At 39.1% G+C, this 25,496-nt stretch overlaps 2 protein-coding genes across 8 annotated transcripts in view; one reads left to right on the top strand and one right to left on the bottom strand.

The window, feature by feature from the left end:
• DNAJC15 (DnaJ heat shock protein family (Hsp40) member C15) overlaps positions 1–25,496 on the bottom strand; it is a 354,888-nt gene that overhangs the window by 219,532 nt on the left and 109,860 nt on the right. The gene's annotated exons all lie outside the window — the stretch shown is intronic.
• EPSTI1 (epithelial stromal interaction 1) overlaps positions 1–25,496 on the top strand; it is a 225,984-nt gene that overhangs the window by 91,857 nt on the left and 108,631 nt on the right. For 5 of the 7 annotated variants that reach the window (XR_007720730.1, XM_050766209.1, XM_050766208.1 and 2 more), the window contains 2 exons: positions 8,531–8,604; positions 12,739–12,838. Coding sequence is in view for 6 of the 7 variants with exons in the window: in XM_050766209.1 (XP_050622166.1) it covers positions 8,531–8,604; positions 12,739–12,838 (174 nt within the window). In the remaining variant the exon portion in view is untranslated. Of the gene's footprint in view, positions 1–8,530; positions 8,605–12,738; positions 12,839–19,301; positions 21,705–25,496 lie in introns of those variants that run through there. The other 2 variants (XM_050766214.1, XM_050766213.1) reach the window with 1 other exon arrangement.

Raw genomic sequence — 25,496 nt, 5'->3', positions numbered from 1 at the left:
AGTTTGATGTAATCTCATTTGTCTGTTTTTGCTTTTGTTGCCTGTCCTTTTAAAGTCTTATCCAAAAAATCTTTGCCCAGACCAATGTCATGGAGCTTTTCCACTATATTTTCTTTTTCTTTTCTTTTTTTTTTTTTGAAACAGTGTCTGTCACCCAGGCTGGAGTGCAGTGGCACCATCTTGGCTTACTGCAACCTCTGCCTTTGGGATTCAAACAATTCTCGTGACTCAGCCTCCCAAGTATCTGGGATTACAGGTGTATGCCACCGTGCCTGGCTAATTTTTGGATTTTCAGTGGAGACGGGGCTTTGCCATATTGGCCAGGCTGGTCTTGAACTCCTAGCCTCCGGTGATGTGCCTGCCTCGGTCTCCCAAAACGTGGGGATTACAGACATAAACCACCGTGCCCAGCCTCCCCCGTATTCTCTTCTAGTACTTTTCCAGTTTCAGGTCTTACATTTAAAGTCTTTCATCCATTTTGAGTTGATTATTTTTTTTTTTTTTTTTTTGAGACGGAGTCTCGCTCTGTCGCCCAGGCTGGAGTGCAGTGGCCGGATCTCAGCTCACTGCAAGCTCCGCCTCCCGGGTTCACGCCATTCTCCTGCCTCAGCCTCCCGAGTAGCTGGGACTACAGGCGCCCACCACCTCGCCCGGCTAGTTTTTTGTATTTTTTAGTAGAGACGGTTTCACCGTGTTAGCCAGGATAGTCTCGATCTCCTGACCTCGTGATCCACCCGTCTCGGCCTCCCAAAGTGCTGGGATTACAGGCTTGAGCCACCGCGCCCGGCCTGAGTTGATTATTTTTTAACGCGTTTTATGAAAACTGTCAGATTGAGTTGTTTTTGGTATGTGATGAGAGAAAAGGATTTAATGTCATTCCTCTGCATGCGGATATTCAGTTTTCTCACTACTGTTTATTGAGGAGACTGTCCTTTCCCCTATGTTCTTGGTACTTTTGCCAAAAATCAGTTGGCTCTACATGTGTGGATGTATTTTTGGACTCTCCATTCTGTTCCATTGGTCTGTATGTTTGTTTGTATGCCAGTACCACGCTGTTTTGGTTATTATACATAAAAGTCAATTTGAATAAAGCAGAGATGGCGAATATTCCCAAATGCTAAAACTCAGTATTTCAGTAACTATAGTTCTATCCAAATTTACTTGTAAGTTTAATGCAATTCTAGTAATACATTTCAGTGGAATTTGAGGTAATTTGAAAATACTGTTTCTAAATTTCAACTGAGAGAATAATAATGAAATTTAAACTTTAGAAAAATATGAATAATAATTTATGGATTTATTGGGGTAAGGAGAACTTCCACTAGTCGACATCAATATATACCACAAACACTCAAGTACTGTTACTGGTGAGAGGATAAACTGAGAGGCACTTTGGCAACATCAAATTCTGAAGAGTTTCCCAAAAGTAAAAATGTTAGATCTAAAGGTATACATGTATTCCGAGGAAATAACGAGAGATGCACACAAGATATATGTACAAGGTTGTTTATTTTTAACATAAGATTAATGGGAAATTTGAAACAGTTTGTTCAGTGATAGAGGATTTGAAGGTTTTGGAGTTTGGAATAAATATGCAGCAATTATGACCACATTTTAATGACATAATAGAAATATGCTCACATATATGAAAATGAAAACAAAGATCATAAAATAGAGTGCAGATAAGTTTTGAAACCTACCTCCTCCTTGCATTTTGTGCAGGAAACATTTTTAGGTGGGAGACATAGAGCTGTGATTCCATGATTATTGTAACTGGAAGTTAATTTCTCTCTATGTTAAAATGATAGAACTAGCAACAGCAAGTACAAAGTTACAATTAGATAAGAGGAATATGTTTTGATGTTCTGTTATACAGTGGAGTGACTGTGGTTGACAGTGAGATAGTGTGCCTTACAAAATAGATAAGAGGCTTTGGAATATTCTCACTACAAATAAATGATAAATGCATGAGATCATGTACACACCAAGTGCCCTGATTTGATCATTTTGCAACATATATAGTATCAACATATCAAATTGTATCCTATAAATATGTACAAACTATCAATGAAAAAATTAAAAATTAAAAACTAACAACAGCTAGTAAGAGGAGAGTGTACATGACTTGTGTTATTTTAAAGCTCTGCATCACCCATTACTATTTATTTCCCTTCATTTGGTTGGTACTCTGTAAATTTTGGGTGGTAGTTGGTGCCTTTTCCCATTCTTGATAGCCAAGGCCATCTTTCTCCTTCAAGGCAAAGGTATTACTGTGGATGCCTGAGAATCAGGACTTCTTTAAACTCTCCTCTCGCCCCTGAAAGCTCTTCTGTGTTAAACCTTCAAAGGAAGGCATTCTTGAACTTCATGACTTCATGGTCTCAACTCTCCTGCTTCCACTATCCTTTCCCTCTCGTTGTGTTGAGAGAACATGCTCTCCTGGGAGAAGTTTGTCCTGCCAGGCAGTGGCATTTTCATGTTTACATAAAGCAGTCAAGCTGAACCATGTCGGAACACACTCTGCTGGGATTCAGACATGGTTTTAAAATGACCCCATGTTCATCTTCAGTTACGACACTGAAACTTTGCTTTGGAGCATGCTTTCCCTCTAGCTCATCAGGTTTCTTAAGCATGCAGCCTTACACACCACTGTCTGTTGTATAGTTGACCCTTCTGTAGAACAGGGCACCATCAGACAATTGGAGCCCGGAGAAATGATGTTTGCAACCTCTTGCTGGAAATGGCAACCCCTCTTCTTCTTATTATTGGCTTGGGCTCCAAGCAGAGATATTGGTGCCATCCTGCAGCTCCCCAGCAGAGCAGCCCTCCTGGGTGAGCACTGCATTGGGTGGCCCCAGGCAGTGGCGCTATTTGCAGTGTTGTCCTCATTTACCATATACCACTTGGCCGATGTTTATAGGAAGTTCCATACTTTCAATCTCTAAGATGGTATTTTGTTTATCATATCACCAACATACCCTCCTTTGTGTGCAGCTCTGTATGGATGTAGGGGTTTGCATAGCACCATGATAAGACAATGCACGAACACAAAGTGTTGAACACCCTTCTCTTGTTTGCATTCCTTCCTTGTATTCCCGTGTCATGTGGCTTAAAGTTGTGTTTAGTGGCTCATTTCTTTTTACCTTGTATCAGAGTTGTTTCTGGGTCTGTCTGCCTCATACTGTGATTTACTTCAGGGTGGAGCTGTGCTGGTATCTGTACCTTTAGCATGAACCCAGGTATCTGGAAAATGGTTGGCGTGTGACAATATGCATTGAGTAGGCCAGGCCTTAACAATGTCTCAGATGTTGCTGTCATCGTCCTCCTGCTTAGAGCACTTTGATGCTTTTCTTGTCCCAAGCTTGGTCCTTGGAACAAGAACAACTTATTTTTTATTTGCTTAACTCTAGATATTGAACTTCTGTGTGGGATCTCAGTAAATGAACCAAGAATATGCTTATAAGGCATGCAGACACATCCTCAGTGGCTGTCAGTTCAGCAGAACAAATTAATTAGCTGAAATTATCCTTCTTAGTATGGAAGAAAAACCAGCCTCTCCTTAGTAAATATGCTTTGCTAGTTATAGGATAATAATCCTGAGTGCAGCGATGCCAGCACCTTCCCTTCGGCCATCTGGAGCAATGTTCTTGCATGGTGATGCCTCATCAGCTCCTGTCCTCGTTTCCTTCCTGGTCTTTATCTCTTATCCCCTTTCCTTGCCTCCATAATAGGATGATGTATATTGCTCTCTTCCCATCTTCTTTTCTTCCTCCCTAACAGTTCTTAGCTTCATATGTAGTTTTTTGCTCTTTTATATCTGTCTGTGTTAAAATTTACATATTTATTGGGATTTTTAAATAAAGGAAAGTATAAGGAAACAGAAATAGCCTCTCACACTGATAATAAATTCCTACTGATGGTATGAGGAAATCATATATACACATGGTTCAAAAGTTAATAAACAAAACCTATGTAAGATAGTAAAGCATCCTTTTCTTGCCCATTCACACTTCAAGCACCGCTACCCGGTGTTAATTACAGTTTACATTTTCTTGTGTAGTTTTTCATTAAATGATTTGGATACACACCAGCATATAAAAGTCGAAATGAATGAATGTATGTGTTTTCTATTTATGTAGAAGCATCCCAAGAAAACGGCTCTGAACCTATCTTCTCTCACTTAATGTATCTTAGAGATCTCTCCATAGGCCCCCGCTCTGCCTTACAAAACATCCATCTTATTCTTTGTAACTGTTTCATTGTCTTCCATTGTGCTGATGGTCTCACTTATCATGCGAGTTTTTTGTTGGTGGGCATTAACATTTTTCCCTGAACTTTTACAGTTTCAATAATATAACTGTGACTATTCATATACATACATCTTTGAACACTTCTGCAAGGGATGTATACATCTTACATTTTGATGCTTATTGCTAAATTGACCTCCAAAAACCAAATTCGGTTTCACTAATTTAGATGCTATACCAGAGTGTTTTCTGTCAAACTTTTCTGATTTTCTTCAATGCAATAGAAACATTTTATCTCATTGTTTTAATTTTTCTTTGATTTTGAGTGAAGATAATGACCATTTTGAACGGACAGGCAATCTGTAGTTTATCTGTGAACTGCCTGTTCCTATCCCTTGGCCCTTCTTCTGTTTGGTGGTTTTTTCCTCATTGGTTTATGTGAAGTCCTTACCCGCTTTCTGGGACATTTCCTGAGTCTCAACCTAAAATAGTCACTGAGCTACTGAATCTCACATCAGTGTGTTTTAATCCTCTGCCTGGGATTATAGTTGGATATTTTTCTCACTTGTTTATGGGTTGCCTTTCTCTAGAACATAAACTCTAAAGGAGCAAGGATCACATCTATCTTGTTCACTACTATAGCCTATCATGTAGATGCAAGCCTGGCTCATAATAGACACTCAGATATTTAATGAATAAATAAATGAAAATGGAATTAGCCTTTGTGTATCCTAAACATTCATTAACAGTTCATTTTTAAATTTTATGGTATTTTTTCCAAATGAAAGGTTTGAATTTTCATGCAGCCAAATTTATCAGTCTTTTTCTTTTTATAACTTCTGGAACTTCCTCACTCCAAGTTTATAAATAAATTCACCTGTGCCGCCTTTGAAAACTTCTATTCCCATCGTCTAGGCTCAAATCTTAGACTTCTATAAAATTTATTTAATCAAAGTTAAGGATCCAGTTTTGATCTTTCTTACAGTAGTTGGCTAGTCCATCATCATTCATGAAACTCTGTCTCCTGCACTGGTTTAGCACAACAACTCTATGATAAACTACATCTCCATATGTATCACGTCTCTTCTTAGACTCGAATTGTTTTAATTACTATAGTTTTATGACATGTTTTTTCTTCAACTTTTAAATTCAGGGGTTCATGTGCAGGATGTGCAGGTTTGTTACATAGGTAAACATGTGCCATGGTGGTTTGCTGCACAGATCAACCCAATACCTAGGTTTTAAGCCCAGCATCCATTAGCTCTCCCTCCCCCTACATCCTCCACTCCAACAGGCCCCAGTGTGTGTTGTCCCCATCCACGTGTTCTCATATGATGTCTTTCAATATTTGATGAAGCTGGTTCTTTCTCATTTTTTTGTTTTTCAGGATTTTTTTATGGCTACGATTGCATTTTTTTTTTCTCAGACAAGTTTCATGATCATTTTGCCAAGTCTGAAAAAATTATCTTAAAAATTATTTTAGCCGGGCGAGGTGGCTCAAGCCTGTAATCCCAGCACTTTGGGAGGCCGAGACGGGCGGATCACGAGGTCAGGAGATCGAGACCATCCTGGCTAACACAGTGAAACCCCGTCTCTACTAAAAATACAAAAACTTAGCCGGGCGAGGTGGCAGGCGCCTGTAGTCCCAGCTACTCGGGAGGCTGAGGCAGGAGAATGGCGTGAACCCGGGAGGCGGAGCTTGCAGTGAGCTGAGATCCGGCCACTGCACTCCAGCCTGGGTGACAGAGCGAGACTCCGTCTCAAAAAAAAAAAAAAAAAAAAAAATTATTTTAAAGTGACATGTCATAATATGCATATATATATATATATATATATATACTTTTTTTGTCTTTGTGTCATACTCCAGAACTAAGGAGAGTTTAGTTTGTTCAGAGTTCATTGTATTAAACTCAAAATGGGCCAGATACCAGAAGTTGGTCCTTGGAGAAATAGGGTTAATCAATGTGAGAATAATCAGCCTCCTTTGGCAAGAAGGGTTTAGATTTGTGCTTGGGTTACCACATATTCTGCTAAAGCTTTTGAATGTGAATGGGTCTTATAGTTCTGGACGTGACTGTTTATACTTGAGTATGATGAACCACCATGAAGATATCCTCAATTCCAACCATTTATTTTGAATGCATCCTGCAGAAGATTATTAGATACAAGAAAATATAAGCCCCAGTCCTTATTTTGCTACTAATAAGCTATTTAGCTCTTGACAAGTTACTAAAACTTGTCTCTGATCCCGTTTCCTCATCTGTAAGGTGAGGATGATATTGCTCATTCATTTACCACATAATACTTTGTTTGCCTGCCTACCTTTGCAATTGTTGTTAGGATCAAATAATACAATTCTGGTAAAACTTATATTAGAAAATATTAAGGTTTTCTGGTTAAACATTGCACATCAAAAGCATTTCATTTGCTTATGTTTTATCACTCTTTCCCCATATACCACTAAAAATACAGGAATTTTTTTAAAAAGCCATAAGCCAACAAGAGTAAAAGAACAGACTAGTAGACTGCAGCAAAGATACAAGCCAAAAATTTAAATCTGGAACTAGGTGGTCAGTGGTAACTGATTTAGTGGAGCAGGATAAGCCAGAACTCATTTGCAAGAAGCAGTAAGACAGAAGTTGGTTAAGTTCAGGAATCGGAGGCACCTGGTACCTTTGAAGCCTAGACTTGAAAACAGGAGGATGAATTAGAAACTTGAATGAGGAGCTATAGGATTTCTAGATCCCTCTCTCACCACACTGAATGTTAAAAAAAGAAATGTTGTAAGAGAATGAGGCTGGGGGTGTACTATGAGAGGAAGTTGGGATGGGGTGGAGGTAGTAATAGAGACATCAATCTTTTTCCATTGTAGGTAGTCAAAAGACGATACAGGTTTTTAAACATTAAGAAATGAATAAACATGCATACTATTAAGAAGAAGATAATTACTGACGAAACCACATGCAGGAATTGAAAATGATTGTGGAGACGAGGGAGAGGACAGGAGCTTCTTTCACATCAGTATACTTGGTAGTACTGATAAGGAGTACTAATACTTGGTAGACTAAAAAACGATCCTGTTGTACAAGAGTGAGACTTGAGCATAAAACTTGGCAGCTAGGTGCATAATAAATGCTTATCGAGTGGGCAAATATTATTCACTGATACAAAAACTCAAATATTATTCAATGATTTCCCCTTGGTGTTATGTAGGAATTAGAGTTAAGTAATGTGCTTTAGGGATTGATGAGCAATTTATTTGGAATATCACAGTATAAGAAACAAGTCTTTTTATTTTGGGGGACTGTGGAATATTAGAGGGTCTTTGAACAAAGTTAATAAAATGTCAACCTAAACTCTGAGTTTTTTGTATACTTTTCATCAAGGAAGTTTGGGAGTTAAAACAACAATAGCAACCTTTTATTGGTATGTGTTGATTAAGACACAGTATTTTCTCTACCAGAAAGTCTCTCTGACTCAGGCACTGGTATATGACTTGGGCCTAATAATTTTCTTCTCTTTGCATTTTTTTTGTCTTTGAAATGGGATTAAAATTTATTCTGCCTTAGGGTAGACAGTTGGGTATTAGAGAAATCCTGGGATTGGTTCTTTGGTATAATACTGTAAACATAGTAACTGGGTCTGGAAGTTAAGTTGCATCTTCCCAGAAGATAAGCAGACTGTTGGAAGCTAAAGATGTAGTTATAATAATGTGATTTATATGAAGCAAACTATCTCCTCCAGAGATCTCAAAGTTCTGCTGGTATTAAGAAGTAACTAACCAATAATAGGTGATTGCTTATTCTCCAGGATAGAGAATGTTTTATTAAGAGAATTGTACTACAAGATTGAGTCCAATATTTATTTGTAAGTTGCTATGAATTTATTAGGAAAGAAATGCTAGAGAAATACCAAGAAATAGTATTGTGTGATATTCCTGAAGGAACTAATTTGATTTGTTTTTCTCTGTAAGACATAGATGAATTTGACTTACATTGTATTTTTCTCTGTTTGTGTTGTACCTATTGGTCTAGTATCTTGACCATGCACATTGGCTTTTAATCTAGCGATTTTACACTCACAGAGCAATTCTGTTTGACTAAGCCACAGTTATTTGCTACCTACGTATATAAGAAAATAATTTCACATCCAAATAGTACTTAAGTAAAAGTTTCAAAAATGAAATATTGTACCAGTTGAGGTTAAATATGTAATTGATTTGGGTGTCTTCTATACAACCATGTTAATTGAAAACCATATTTTAAAACTTTTATTGTTCCTAGAGTGAATTACTGGAACTTAAGCGGCAGCAGCAAGAGGAAGAAAGAGCCAAAGTCCACCAGACTGAACACAGGAGGTATAACTGGCTGATAAAATAAGCATCCTTGGTTAAATCAATTACCTACAAAGTTTGTACAGTGTTTTAGGAAAACATTACAGTAACATTATTATTATGGTTTTGGAATGTGTATTACATTTAAATCTGTTGTTGAGATGTGATATATGTATGAGGTATGCCAGCTGCTACATATATGAGCACACACACGTGTACATAATGTGCATGCACACAAATATCCAATTTTCTTGGATAGGTGGCATAAACTCACATTAGGAAACTGAATCATGTTCTTAAGCTGTGTGTTCAATTAGGGTATGTTTAATTTTCCTTCCATGGGACAGAGCATCCTAATTTGAGATGATGCTGTACCATTTATAGACTTAATTAGAATAATTACGTTAATATAGATGGTCAGATACCCATACTTGAGTACAAAAGCTCAGACAAAAACTCATTAAAGTTATTTAATATTGACAAATACATTAGAGAAAAAAATCTTAGAACCATTAAGTAATTTTCAAATAGTCTGAGCACTCTCCATCTTAATCCTAATGTCAGACTTAAGAATACCTAGTAAAATATCATGTTACTGTTGGGACAGTGCTAATAAGCACCATATTGTCTGCCATTATTATGCTAAGATTTCTAGGGGGGACACGGGTTGTTGGAGTTCTTTAGGGGTGTACTTGAGTATCTTGGAGAAGAATGTAAGGGTTTTCACAATGTAAAGGAACAAATTCTTTTGATAGTGAATGGCTTCTTTTATGTATTTAACCTTCTCACTGTCACTAATGTGTGTTTTTAAGTTATGGTGGTTTCATTTTCTAAATGAGAGACTTTAAAAAGCGTTCAGTGGAAGTGCCCTATTCTGATGGTGCCTCTAACTGTGGGCGGCGGGCTCACATTTATTTGGCTGGACTATGTTGTTCCCATAGTCCAGTCAAAATAGTTTTAAAACTACAAATGTGAGTTATATATTTTTTCTCATTTAAGGAAATATCAAAACTCTGATATGTTGGTTAGGCTATATTGTTGGATAAGATGGTGGTGGGGAAGGATGCTAACTATTTATTATAAAGTAGGCCATAATTTAGTCATTTTATTACTGTTTTCTTTCCTTCCTTCCCTCCTCCTCTCTCTCTGTCTCTCTCTCTAATTTGAGACAAAGTCTCACTCTGTTGCCTAGGCGGGAGTGTAGTGGTGGGATCTTGGCTCACTGCAACCTCTGCCTCCCAGGTTCAGGTGATTCTCCTGCCTCAGCCTCCTGAGTAGCTGGGATTACAGGCACATGCCACCATGCCCGGCTAATTTTTGTATTTTTAGTGGAGATGTGGTTTCACCTGTTGGCCAGCCTGGTCTTGAACTCCTGACCTCAGGTGATCCGCCCGCCTCGGCTTCCCAAAGTGCTGGGATTACAGGCATGAGCCACTGCACCTGGCCTATTTTTTCTTTAAAATACTTTCTGTTTAAAAAAACACTTGATATTGTATTTATAAACTGATTGCCAGTAGTAGCCAGTTATTTCTCTGGACTTCTGAGGATTAATTGAACTGTAAGACTTTAAGCATCTTAAACAGTGATGTGTCACATTAATAGGCTCCATTGCTAAAATATTTATCTTTGATGGGCACCTAATAAACACCCAAGCTATTTGATTAGAGGTGGAAAAGATAACTTTTTTGTTATAGGAATCTTGGCTCTCATTCTTTATTTCCGTATTATTGAATACCTAAATATTGGTGGGGCTGTTTAATTTCTATATGTTATTTTCTCTTTCTTTTGATTCTACTTAAATAGATCCAATAAATGTATAGCTCCAAATTTAATCCAAATGCTCTTCATCAATTTTTGAAAAGAGCTTACATTTGTATTGCCTTCAAAGCGTGCCATGAGCTTTTCCATGTTATCATGTGAGACTACATATTCAATGAACTCTTAATAAAATAGCCGTGTCCATTCTTACTCAAGGCAACACCACAAGCTATATAGTATGTGTGTAGGGGATGTAAATTAGGTTTTCTCCAGAGGCACAATTTTATTGGCATCAAAAAGACAACGTGCTTTCTACAGTTTAAAAGTTCACATTGCAGAAAACTCAACTCTGAGTGTTATAATAGAAAGCTGTGAGATTCCTGACAAGCTTTTCAGTGAACCTGTAATGAGCTTGGGTGCACCTGGACCTGACCCGTTGTAAGTATTTGAGTAGGAGAAGACAAGTAGAAACTCTGGCAAGAAACGAGAGAGCATGGGGGTCAAGGACTTGAAAGGATTTGGGCCGTGAGGTGAAAACTGGGATGAACTGAATTGATTTATTCAAACTTAAAGCATCCCTGAATAATAGTTTTTATCCAAATTAACCCTCAGAAGAAAACCCAGAGCACAACTTTGACCGCAGGAGCATGTATGCACTTTCTAAAACTATTAAACAAAAATTGGGATTATAGTGAATGAAGAAGAGAATAATACTCAGTGAGGGAGGAAAGGTAGGCAGGAGCAAGATAACACATTTTATAAGCCAGTTTTATTCTAAGACCAATGGGAAGTCATGGGAGAATTTTAAGCTAAAGGAAGACAAGATTTCTTTCATAATCTAGTAAGGTTGTTGTATGGGGACTAGATTACGGAAGGTGGGAGTGAAAGCACTAGCAAGGTGAAGAGGAGATAGTAATTTAAACTAGAATGGTATCCATGGAAAGGAAAGCGTGAATTTAGGATGTGTTCAGGAGGTAGAGCTAACAAGCCTTGCAGTGGTTTGGGTGTGGGGTGGAGGATGCTGAATGAAAGCCCATCTTTGTTAATGACAAAAAAGACTGGATAAGAACAGCCCCAGGCATGTAGGCAGTCCAGGATACCAGTGGTTGTGTTGTTTAATGGGGAGCAGGGTCATTTTCCTTTTCTTGATAGTCGAGTCTCCAGCGAAGTTGGATACTATTCTATCTGCATGCTGACAGATTCAGAGAAGGTGACTTAAACATGGAGCTTGGCAGTGAGACAGGCTGACTAGAATATGGCACTTGGATGGATTTTATGGTAAGACAGGAAAGAAGCTTTACAATAGCGGAGGTGGAACCACAGCCCGATGGGACCTAGAGTTGTTGAGAAACAGCAACTGAACCCACACACGGATGGCATCTTAGCTAGCACTGAGCAAGCACAGTCAGACAAAAACCCCCTCCAGCCTTTGACTTTGCCACCCAGCCTTTATTTTCCACAAAGTTCCCAAACCTCCCCAGTCACTGGCCTGTAGCCACTCACCATGACCACATTCTGCTTATCTTCATGACTGAACGAGAGGCTCCTGTGACTGATTCCTGCCTTCCGTCCTTCCATAAATGTATATTTGCTGCTATGCACCAGGCGTTGTGTTTCTGCTTCCAAGAAGCTTAGAGTCTTATTTCTGCACTTCCTAAATAATCTGTTGATATCATAGGGTACCTATTGCAGTGCCATTTCTTCAGCTTCCAAGTCCCTGACTCTATTCAGCCATACATGGGCAACTGAGAACATGGTGTTACCTGTGATTTATTATTTTAAATTTAAAAATTGTAATATGAAACACAAAAAGGTCCATAAAGCAGATATTTATAATGATTCATTATAAAGTGACCAACCAGGTAGCGAGCTCCAGAAATAGAATAATATAACCATCACCCTACTACCTTCCATTTCTGCTTTTCATGTGTGGGGTTCACTTTAGCAAGACTGGCAGTGGAGTGCAGGGAACATGGGAAGGACATCTATCTTGCAACAATAATGCCATAGAGCTATCTTTGGTTCTTCTTCATGTTTTGGTTCGTGCTGAGGCTTCTGTCTTTCTCCAGCCTCTGAGGTTCATACCTGGCATGACTCTGAGGGCTGTAGTTTCTTTCTTGAACTAGGGTCTTGCTGAACTGGTAGGAGATGAGTGCCTGAAACTCCCAGGTTAAGAATTCATACCCTCTTTGGCTTGAGCCAAGATTGGCACCATCTCCAGTAAAGAGCGGTTAATAGCGTGTCATATGGTTAGTATGAAGAGAAGTTTCTGTAGATTTCTTCTGAGCTGAAGCCGGGAAGCTATCCCCACGGTCAGTTCACACAACACATTAGGTTCTCAGAAATCTCTCAGCTCTGCAGCAAGTTTTCTACTCACACACATTTTTCATTGTTTTAAAGGGTAAATAATGCTTTTCTGGACCGACTCCAAGGCAAAAGTCAACCAGGTGGCCTCGAGCAATCTGGAGGCTGTTGGAATATGAATAGCGGTAACAGCTGGGTGAGTTTTTTCTTTTCTCTTAAAAAAATCATCTTTGAATGTTGAAGAATAAAAACAATGAGAATTTTTAATATATGTTTTGGCCTTCTCCCCAGATATTATGTTTTTGTTGTTGTTATGCTGTTCAGCAGTGTGATGGGCAGTCAGCCAGGGGGATTACTGTAAATTCCACAATAGCTTCTGAGAGAGGGAGAAAGTCCTGATTTCAGCTCTGGCCAATCACAATAAAAAATGACACCTGCCCTTTGTTTTCAGCATGATTGCCTGGACTCTAAGGCTTTTTATCATCCCTTGCCCAGACCTACAAAAAAACAAATGAACATTTTTTTTTTCAGAAAGATTTTAAATGAAATATGGTTATAAAAATAATAAGCATTCTCTAGTAATACATTCTTTCAGTCAAACTAACACATCAAAGAAACCAGTAGTTAATTTTTCACTACAAAATGATTTTTTAAAAACCCTATAGCAAAAGGCACTTTTAAAAAATGAAATATCCTTACATATTTGTGATGAAAACCTTGCAGCTGTGTTGTAATATGTGTTTAATGTATTTTGTGTGCACAATATATTATTGAACGAGCACCAAAGCTTTGGAATATATATAATTGTGAGGTTTGCAATGTGTATAAAATAAAAAACTGAAGACCATAGGCCTCACAGTTTAATTGAAGTCCAAGTGCGTAACTGCCTTCTCTCTCTCACACTCACTCCCTTTATATACACACACATCAGATAGAAATCTGTCAACTGGTGAAAATACAACAAAATAATCAAGTGCTTGCTGACCTAGAAAGTCTAGAGAAGATCTTCCTTTAATAAATACTCGACAGACCAACGATCATGTTTGAGAACTCAATCTGTTAGAAATCTTATAGCATGTACCTTTGAAACACATCTAGTAATCTAGTAGTTTAAATGGATGAATGGATTTTATAAATGTATACATATTTAAGATAATTGAACATAAGCAAATTTGCAGAGAACGCTTCCTGGATGTATCTATTTATCCCTAATATATGCTCATTTGTTACACTCTGGCATTCAGAATAGGGACAGTATGGAACAGAGAAAATAACTGAAACGCAGGATCTTTGCATTGTGCGATGCGATGTACACATACTGTCTTGTAACAATATGTGAGTAGGAGTCATGTGGAAAATGGGCCATTGTGAGTTGAAGACATTATCCAAGCTTGTATAACTTAGTTGTGAAACGTGATTGGAATTGAGATTTTGTCAGGGCTTGGAAACACACTGTATGGTTGTCATTTCTTCTCTATGGAAACGCTCTTAAAACTTAGAAAGTATCTATCTGCGGCTGAGGGGAAGATGATGGGAGGGCGTAAATGGATATCACATAGGCTTCTGAGGACGTGAGGATGTGGCAATCTGGCTCACCAATGACTATTGGCAGGCCTTGGTGAGCCACAAATCTCTGCTTAGATTCCTCACAGATCAAAGAGAGGAGCATTGTTTTCTCATGATGTAATAGCGAAGATGACTGGGTGAAATTTTTAGTAGGATGGCCATATCCAAGACCACAGGGCTTATCAGTGTTTTCCTTACTTAAAAGAAGCAGCAAGAGACATCTGGGAAGTTCCTCAGGCGCCCACCTTCACCTGTATTGACCTCCAGACATCTGCACTTCTGTGCTTGCTTTGCTTTGTGATTTATCTTCTCCACCTCCTGGAGGACTTTGTTCTAATAATACTCTCTCCTCTCTACTGAATTGCTGAATGTTCCATCTCAACTAGAACACTTCCATCAGCATAAAATATAAATCAATTATCAATTCTGTTGATAGCACATTTCCGAACTCTTGCTACTGCCCTGTTTCTCTGTCCTCCTTCAGACTAAAACATTAAAAGGTGCCTATCCTTGCTATCTCTAATTTCTTTATTTTTTCTTAAACCCACTCTTACCAGGTTTTAGAATCTACCCATCAAAAAGAATGTTCTTTTCGTGGTCACTAAAAGTGTTCACATTGCAAAATCCAACGATTATTTCTCAATCTTCATCTTTTGACTGCTCGCCATTCTTTGTCACGGTGAATCACTCCCTCTTCTTTGAAACCGTTTCTTTACTTAGCTTCTGGGACACTGTACTCTCTTGGGTTTTCATATACCTCTGTGATAACCCCTTTTCATTCCTCTTTGCTGAACTCCTTGCATCTTCCTGCCCTCTCAACAGTGAAGTGCCTCAGGGATCTACTTTGGACCACTTTCTGAACTGATGTTCACTTAATACCTTGATGACCTCTTTCATTCTTACGAAATTAGATGCTCGCTATATGTTCATGACTCCCAAGTTTCTATTTCAAGCCCAGACCCCTTCCTCCAAACTCCAGACTTGTGTACCCAGTTGCCTACCCAACACATCTCTACTTATCCAAGGTATGTAATACACATTTCAGCCTTAACATGTCTAAAACCTCACCTTTGATCCCCTTTACCCCAGTGCTTTATCTGCACATTTTCCTGTTTCCATAATGGTGCAATCTCTCTCTCACACCCACACAGCTAGCCATCAACAAATCCTCTTGACTCTTCCTTCCCAATACATCCAATTCAACAGCTTCTCACCATCCTCATCATCATTATCCTGCTTCCAGCCTCTCTCAGTGCTCATCCAGATACTTGCAGTAGTCTCCTAGACGGTTTCCTTCCTTCCACAATTACTCACCTACAGTCTGTTCTCAATACAAGAGTGACAGAAGTCAGATTCTGTCTCTGCATACCCCTCCAATGGCTCCCACCACCCCTCCAAATCACTTTTAGTAAAAGCCAAAGTCCTTCCAGCAGCCTACCAGGTGCTGCATGATCCAGACCCCTTCTTAGGCCTCTGGCTCTCCTTCTTCATTTCTCTCTAGCCATACCAGCTTTCTTGCTGAGACACTGGCTGCTCTGTCTATACTATTCTCCATAATATCCATATGGTTTGTCCTCCTTCATTTACTTTCTTGAATTCCACGGTCTCAGTGGTTACTTTGGCATCCTAGTTAAAGCTGCTACCTGTCCTCTCACTCTGGCTCCTGCAGTTCCCTTTCTAGGCTCCCCTCCCTTTTTCTACAGCACTCTTCAACTTCTAAGATACTTTTAAAACATAATTTCCTTGTACGTTTTGTTGACTGTTTACTCTTCACCTCTCCCTGTGGTGATTGATGTATGTTCCACGTTCTACAAGGGCGGGGCCATTGGATTGTTGTGTTCACGGACGTATCCCAGGCATAAAACAATAACTGGAACTTACCGCACACACAAGGAAACAAGTGGTTGTGATTCAACATCACAAACACAACAGACAGACTGAGGGCCAGATGATTTCGTTTGCTAAAATGATTAGATACTGAATTTAAAAAACATTTGATGAAATAAAAATTGGATTTGAAATAATGAGCAAAAAATAGGCGACAATGAAAGACAACCAAGCAGACTTGAAAAAGAATTAGACCAAAATGCCATTTCTTATCAATTATTTGGCAAAAAGAACCCTAAAAGATTGACGATATACTCTGTCGGCAAGGCTGTGGGGAAAAGGGTACTTTATACATCATTGGTGGACATGCAAAGTGATACAAACACTATCAACAGCAATGTCGTACTGTCTTCCCATTAAACAAAGACCAGGCCTGTACATAGTAGAGCAAAATTCTATTAAACGTTCAAGGAACAGATTATTTCAAATGTCTAGAAAGTTTTTCTGATTAAAAAGAAGGAAGTATTATCCAAAATGAATAAGCAGGTAAATGTGACTTTGAATTAAAATTAGACAAAGACTGTATAGAAAAAAAATAGACTCAGTATCACTTATAAACATAGATTCCAAACAATCACAAGATTTTGACAGGATAAATATGAAAAAGCATAACATACCCTGATGAGATAGGATTTATGCCAGAATTGCAAGCTTGGCTTATTGCAAACAAAACAAAAAACCTACTGAGATAATTCACCTCATAAATTATAAAAGAAACTCCATATGATCATCTCAATGAGTACAGAAAAAGCATTTGCTAAATTACAATTCTCATGGTAAAATCTTCCAGCAAACTAGGAATAGAAGGGAAATTTCTTTGCCTCATAAAGGGATCAAAACGGTATAATAATAAAAAAACGTTAAAAATATTTCTGTTAAATAAGAGATATAAAGATTGAAAAGGGGGAAAAAACCTTTATAAATCACAGATGATACAATTATTTATGTAAAAAATCCAAAAGAATTTACATTCAAATTATTAGAAGAAAAAAACGCTTGGCAATGTTGGTAGATATAAGATCAATATGTAAAAACTACATTTCTACACATTAGGAATAAATAAATCTAAAAGATCCAATCAAAGATATGCATGAGCCTTTTTAAAAAATTCTAAAATTGGCTGGGCATGGTGGTTCACACCTGTAATCCCATCACTTTGGGAGGCTGAGGCAGGCAGATCATGAGGTCAGGAGATCGAGACCATCCTGGCTAACATGGTGAAACCTCGTCTCTACTAAAAATTCAAAAAAAATTAGCCAGGCATGGTGACGGGTGCCTGTAGTCCCAGCTACTCGGGAGGCTGAGGCAGGAGAATGGCATGAACCCAGGAGGCGGAGCTTGCAGTGAGCTGAGATGGCTACACTGCACTCCAGCCTGGGTGGCAGAGCAAGACTCTTTCTCAAAAAAAAAAAGAAAAAAGAAAAAAAAAATTCTAAAATTTTGTAGAAAGATACTGTGGAATAAATAAATGAAGAGTTATACCTTGTTAATTGATAGGAATGAGCTCTCAAATAAGTTATAGATTCAAATAAATTGTAATCAAAGCAAAGAACCAAGAGTAACCAATTCATTCCTAAAGACAAAGAAGTATAGATGGGAACTTAATTGTGTATTTAGTGTGGTATGCAATTGGTACCAGCACACCCAACATTTCTGAATTTTTAAATTTTTTTGTATGAGAGAAGGGGTAGAGCACATCACTGGGGGAAAACAGACTCTTCAACAAATGCTGTTGGGACGATTGAGTACTTACATGGAATTAGGTCCCGACATAATTCACAACATTTCTAAGTGGATTAAAGCTTCTAAATAGGAAGGAAGACTTTTACGTTTTAGAAAATAAGACAGGCTATTTATAAAATAGAGCTGAGAAAGGATTTTGTAAGACCCAAGGTATAAACCAAGAAAAAAAAAAAAACCAAAAAAGTAACTGTACCTACATTAAATTTTAAAACATCTGTTCATAAAAGAATATCATACAAAAGTAAGAAGAGAGGACATAAATTAAACTTTTATTTAGGACATGTTTTGCAAATAACAAGTGGATGCAATTAATATATAGATTAACAACTTGTATTAATATGTTAGAATTACTACTAAATTAAGGACATGTCACCATTTAAAGACTGATAGATGAGGACTGAGCTTCTCCAAGGAATGAAAGAAGAAAGTTATGCCTCAATTTACAGAGGCTTGGAGGAAATAGCAGAACTAGTAAAAAGTCAGAGCCAGAGAGAAAAAGGAAGAAGGCAAAAATTACGATAAAACCAAGCCATGGAAAGAAGCAGTGGCTTCTTGAAATGTCATATAGACACTTAAGCAGTAGGCCCCTAATAAGTGTGTATGTTAGGTGGACTGATTTTTATTTTTTAATGATTGTTAATTTAAATCAGTCTTCTCATATTTCTTAACATATACATTTATTCAATAATTGCTTTTATATGTAAAAAAATACATTTTGATTTTTCTAGGGTCCTCTATTAGTTTTTTTGAGGCACCTAAGGTGGGTCACTTAAACAAATCCCTTTAAATGATATTTCCTCTGATACAGCAGGTGAGGCTCTTTGGGATGCTGTGGAAACTCTTAATCCTATGTCTTCAAGGGCAGTTCAGCATTTCCTATGACCAATGAGGCAACCTGAGATTTTAATTTCCCCAAGTGTTAGAAGAAACAGCAATAGTGTGTATTCCATACATAACGTGGCCCAGCACTGCGGAAGGCTTGATAGAGGTCTCTTGACCCTTTGTACATGGTGTGAGTGGAGACTCATTAGTCTATCTCCCTACCTCAAGGTCCTCTTAGAAGTCACCTTTCTCCTGCATAATACAGCATAACCCTACTTGAGACATTTCCATTTAAATGGCTCTGTTCCACATGTGTTCTTCCTGTCTTAGCTGTAACTGTGGAGGTGGGTGACAACATTTTCGAACTATATTATTTGTGACTTCTGTTAGTCTAAGAACACAGCCAATAAGACATCACTTGACAAACCATTACATTATTGACCAAGACTATTTTGGGAATCAAATGCAATGTGACTTGAAAGAAAATAGTTTCGATGGTCATTTCAGTTGTTAATTTTTAAAAATGGTCATTTTAGCTTGATGCAGTAAGAGCGTTCTTTGCAGGAACTTCATTTTTGACTACAGAGGCTTTGACTTTTATTTTGCTGCTTGTGGTTATTTTCGTTTTCTTTTTCTTCCAGGGTATATGAGAAAATATTGACTCCTATCTGGCCTTCATCAACTGACCTCGAAAAGCCTCATGAGATGCTTTTTCTTAATGTGATTTTGTTCAGCTTCACTGTTTTTACCTTGATTTCAACTGCCCACACACTTGACCGTGCAGTCAGGAGTGACTGGCTTCTCCCTGTCCTCATTTATGCGTGTTTGGAGGAGCTGATTACTGAACTCATGTAATCTCTACTGCCAGGGAAATGCTACATTATTTTTCTAATTGGAAGTATAATTAATGTTGGTAAGGTAGAAAAAGAGGAAGTCGCTTGATGCTTTCAGGTTAATCAGAGCTATGGGTGCTACAGGCTTGTCTTTTTTTTTTTTTTTTTTTTTTTTTTAGCAGTTTATTTATAGCTCATTTCTGGACTTTCAAACTCTCTGTTTCCAGAACCCCTTACATTTTCTGCCCCATGAATTCTTTTTTTCTTTATGAAATATTTTTTTTTCTTTTTTGTTATACTTTAAGTTGTAGGGTACATGTGCACAACGTGCAGGTTTGTTACATATGTGTACATGTGCCGTGTTGTTGTGCTGCACCCATTAACTCGTCACTTACATTAGGTATATCTCCTAATGCTGTCCCTAATGCTAGCATTAGGCTTGTCTTTCTAAGTGACACATTCTTATCTAATTCTCAGATCAGGTTTTGGAAAGCTTGGGGGTCTTTTTAGATTTTAATCCCTACTTTCTTAATCTGCGGTACAAATATGCACAAAAGAAAAATGTCTTATATTCTTTTAAACAAGTTTATAAATAAATTTTGAACTACTCTTGTACAAATCGGTCATTTTTATTTTTAATGAAAAGTTATTGGGGTTTTCTCTCTTGAAGGGCCTCCTTTTAATTCCCCTTTCCCGGCCATATAGATGAAATATAGTACTGTCATGACTGTTGGCTCTTGTTTGGGTCTTGACTTACTAATAGTGTTACCGTGATTTTCAGAGGGGAACAGTTTATCTCCAGAAAGGCCAATGTTTGTATACAAATCAGCTAGACACAAATATAGACATCATATGTGGTTTGTAGGTGTTTCAGAAATTTGTTTTTTCTTTGCTCTGTGCAACCTATTTCCTACTGCTAGTTAGTTCGCTTTCTTATTCACTTCTGTGACCTTGAACCAGTTCACAGACCCTGGAGTGTAAGAGTATTGATTTTCTATGCTGTGCACTCTAGCTCAGTCCCTCTGTCCCCTCCGCCTCACCATCCCCCAGCCACCACATTGTATAGCGAAAGCATTGTATTCAATCCTAGAATAAAGGTAAACACAACAAATCATCTTTGCAGCTGGACAACCAATAATACTTTGCGGCATTAAGAGATCTTCTGTGTTACCAATCACTCTGTTGAAATGAACTTTCCAAATCTCTTTATTCAGGAAAACATGGGGATTTGAAATTCTTGGGCCAAAATACATCACTGAGGGGTTCACAGAGCTGGGCAAGGGTGCGCTAGGAAAGCGCCACATTGATGGGTGGGAGGTGACAGAGAACAGATGGTGTCAGGCAATGTCTCTGGAGTAAATAATGCAGATATTCTTGGTTGCGTCTCCTCTGCCAGATGAAGCTGTGTTCATGCTGTTGACACTAATACAAAATGTTTGGTCCATTTGAAATCCTTGTCATTGCCTTATATGGGGGAAACTCAGTCCCCCAGCCCGTGTTGGAAACATCACCAAACTGATTGTCAATGTACGGCTGTAGCAGACATTTTACTGTGATGGCGTGCAGCCATTTTGGCCCTACACCTGCCGGCCTGGCTACCTTACGGTTGTGTTCGGATTTTTGTGTCTATGCTTGGTGTGCCTCACTTGCTGCATTTTCCAGCATGCAACCAGGAGTTGATGTAGGAAAAACGGATGCTTTCTTACTTTGGAAGCTCTCAGGGAAGTTGGTGTCAGTTTCTCCTCCACTGCCTGACCTACCCCCCACTCCAAGATTTTGTGCAAATGTGTAGTTCTATCTTTTAAAAATTGTGCAGATATGGAAACTTGTGACTTCATGACCAAAACTATCTAGAATATGTGTGGGGGTGTAAGCATCTTTCTTGATCAATTATCTATGTAGGCAGAGGTAACCAGGAAAGAAGCAAGAGTTGCTGCCTAAGGGAGCCCACCACTTTACTTTTCACATTTAATCTGCCATGTTGAATCAGCTGGAATAAAACCTGACTCGTAGATAACTCTGGACAGGAAATCCCAAAGTTCCACCATTTCTATACTTAATTTTAACATCCCTTTTTTTTTTTTTTTTGTAGAAAGTAAAAACAAGAAACAGATCATTCCAATGTAAGGTGTGTGTTATAGAAACCTTAGGCAATGCAGATGTGTAATAAAATATTTAATAAACTTTTAAACACCTTCGTGTTTGGATTTATCACTTTTTCCTTTGTGTTTTATTCTTAGTATTATGTTGATAGATCTTAAAAAGTGCAAAGCAACAACCTCTACCCAGTGGCCTATTTTAACAAAATAAAGGATTTCCTCTACTACTGGGCTTAGTTATATTATAGTAGATAGGCAGATAGGAGCCGGCCAGGAGAGACCCCCCTGCCCCACCACCAGGAATGTCAGGCAACCATCAGGTGATGGTCAGCCAAGTGTTTTTTGTTGTTTCTTTTCTTTTGAGACAGAGTCTCACTCTGTTGCCCAGGCTGGAGTGCAGTGGCACGACCTCGGCTCACTGCAACCTCTGCCGTCCAGGTTCAAGAGGTTCTCCTGCCTCAGCCTCCCAAGTAGCTGGGATTACAGGCACCTGCCCGCCAGCACACCCAGCTCATTTTTGTATTTTCAGTAGAGACAGGGTTTTGCCATGTTGGCCAGGCTGGTCTCAAACTCCTGACCTCAGGTGATCCGCCCGCCTCAGCATCCCAAAGTGCTAGGATTAGAGGCATGAGCCACGGCACCCGGCCGGTCAGCCAGTTGTTAAGCTGACTCTCTAAAATAATAATTGGTTGCAGCCCGTGCCAGGGAAAGGCAGTCTCCCAATAGATAGGAACACCTGAAACTGGTGGTCAGCAGCTTCTGATAAGATCTAAGGATTTGGGCGAGAAAGCTCAAGCATGTGCATTAAGAGGCAAAATGGCAAAGTTTAACTGATACATGACCTTCCAGGAACGTTCAACTGGTAAGGGAAGAACGTCTCAAGTAAGTATATGCACGACTCCAGTAAACACATTGGGCTTGCGGTGCCTCCCAAGTGCTGGCCGGCCACTGCGCATGCAGACAGCCCACCCCAAGGAAATCGTTGGCCCCAGAAGACTGCCAACATATAAAACCCCAAGTCAAAGGCCAAACCATGTACCCAATCTCCCAAGTTGCTCACTTGGCCTTCTTCCAAGTGTACATGACTTCCTTTCATTCCTGCTCTAATTTTTTTTTCCGAGACGGAGTTTCGCTCTTGTTACCCAGGCTAGAGTACAGTGGCTCAATCTCGGCTCACCCAACCTCTGCCTCCCGGGTTCAAGCGATTCTCCTGCTTCAGCCTCCCGAGTAGCTGGGATTACAGGCATGTGCCACCATGGCCGGCTAATTTTGTATTTTTAGTAGAGACGGGGTTGGTGAGGCTAGTCTTGAACTCCTGACCTCAGGTGATCCGCCCGCCTCGGCCTCCCAAAGTGCTGGGATTACAGGCATGAGCCACTGTGCCAGGCCTCTAATACTTTTTAATCAACTCTCACTCCTGCTTTAAAACTTGTCTCAGTCTCTCTGCCTTATGCCCCTTGGTTGAACTTCTGAGGAAGCAAGAATTGAGGTTGGGGCAGACCAGTACGGATTCACTGCTGCTAACGGTTGTAGATAATACAGGTCAGGAGATCTTATTCCATTCACAGGATAGGCCTGAGAACTCACATTTTTTGTACATGTTTTGTATGTTTTCACACTAGAGACATTTCTTGTGGTCCCTAAATACTTTATGTTCAAAGGAAACGTTGCATTTTTTTCTTTAGATTGATTTTTTAAAAATCAAGAAGGCCACATATTTAATTTTGAGATTTGGTTGTCTTTCAGAAAGTATCTTTAGAAAAATTACGTTGTAGTTATAGTAAATGTAGACATATTTTGAAGTAAAATCCTTGACATTTATAAAGCCGAAAAATTCAAGTTAAAATTCAAATTTCTGTGATAACTCTGGCTAAAAACTTCTAAAACATGTAAAAACTTTAAAAACATGTAATCATAAAAACAGTGCCTACAAGCTCAATTTTAAATTTCAGGGTATTAAGCAGATAGGTTGTAATTAGCTGGACTTGTTTGTCCAGCTATAAGAGGACGTGTTTGGAAGTGTGGCTGCCAGAGGAAGGAAAAGGAATTGTGTTAGAACTATCGGCAGGTTGAAGAAAATAGAAAGTTGTGGGCTCTTCTTTTTTAATAACTCAGTGGACTAGCACATCTAGAAACTAGCGCCGTGCTGATGTGCATGAAATAATATCGGAGTGAGGTATAATAACATTTATATACGGAGAAAGAATATGCCTCTCCAGTTACCATGAGGATTGCAGAGAGAATAAATACATATTAGGCATTCCTTTAAGGAAGGGGCTCTGATTTGGAATTCCTCCCTCCCTTTAAAAATATTCCCTTGTTTAACAATAGAGTTTAAAAAGGATCACAGAGGATTATTATTTTTTTCTGCTTATAGAATTACATGCTCAAAAGTGAAGGTTTTTTTTTTTGTTTTTTGTTTTTTGTTTTTTTTTTTGAGACGGAGTCTCGCTGTGTCTCCCAGGCTGGAGTGCAGTGGCGTGATCTCGGCTCACTGCAAGCTCTGCCTCCCGGGTTCACGCCATTCTCCTGCCTCAGCCTCCCGAGTAGCTGGGACTACAGGTGCCCGCCACCGCGCCCGGCTAATTTTTTGTATTTTTAGTAGAGACGGGGTTTCCCCGTGGTCTCGATCTCCTGACTTTGTGATCCGCCCGCCTCGGCCTCCCAAAGTGCTGGGATTACAGGCCACCGCGCCCGGCTTTTTTTTTTTTTTTTTAAGCCATATAAAGGCATATGGGAGAAGCATTTTCATGACATTTATTGCCATGTTGTTGTGCCATCTGCTGGGACAGAGGCTATAGGGAGAGCTGTACTGCAACACGCACCTCCCCTAGGAAGCTGATTTATTACAACCCCTTTGCTTTGCTGCTCAGCTGCAGGGCATGTGGTCCGAGCAGTCCTTCTCACCGTCCCTGGAGGACACTGACCACAGCTTAGCTGAAGGAATCATCGTCAGTCATCGGGGGGTGACATTTCGTTCTCTACAAAATGTTACACCAGTGACCGCCACCAGATTATGAACTGATTAGAAATTTCTATGTTTTAGAAAGCATAGTTGAGCTAAAATGAGTAGAAATTGTGCTTTAGTATAGAGAGAGCAGAAACTGATGGGAGAGGGATATTTGAAATTGGACATTGTAAATTAAAAAAAATCAGAAATCAACATTTAAATATATGTCTAGAGTTTGTTTTAAATGTGGCACAATGAAGACACAAAGTTAAGTGGTACAGGTCCTGTCCTCAGGCAATGGAGCGGTCAGAATAGGCTAGGTTATGGTGACTACAAAAAGCAGCCCCTACCTCTCCTTGGATTAGCAACACTTGTTTCTTGCCCATGCTGCACTTCATGCACAGGTCAGCAGAAGCCTCTGCTCACCTTAGTCAGTCAAGGACTGAGAAAGGCTCTGTTTGTTCTTATGCTTTCCATACACCAAGAGGAGGAGATGGTGGCAGTATTCTGTGCGAGGCAATGAAATGCTTTCTCCAGGAAATGACACATGCTACTTCCGTTCACATGTCATTGGCCTGAACAAATCATGTGGCTATTCCTAATTTTAAAAGTGTGGGAAAGAAAATCCTACAATTTTCTGCAATGTACAAAGGAGGAAGAGAACAAGAACATTTGTAAATAACCCGAATTATCCCCACAAGGAACACACTCTGCAGTTGAAGAAGGAAGACACAGACATATGAAAGCTTAAGATCAAAGACACAAAGAAATATAAAACAATAGCAAAAACCCAGTTCAATTCAAACTCTAGTAAGGAACTAATATAGGCCAGGCACTGTGCTAGGCATGGAGACTACAATATTGTACAAACCAGCCACTAAAGAACTCTAGTATGAGTCACACACACACACACACACACACACACACACACAGAAAGAGAGAGAGAGAGTGTGG

This window comes from Macaca thibetana, chromosome 17 (genome assembly GCF_024542745.1).
Source record: "Macaca thibetana thibetana isolate TM-01 chromosome 17, ASM2454274v1, whole genome shotgun sequence".
NCBI classification, from domain to species: Eukaryota; Metazoa; Chordata; class Mammalia; order Primates; family Cercopithecidae; genus Macaca; species Macaca thibetana.
Note: the sequence above shows the minus strand (reverse complement) of the source record. Positions and strands in the feature narration are given on the sequence as shown.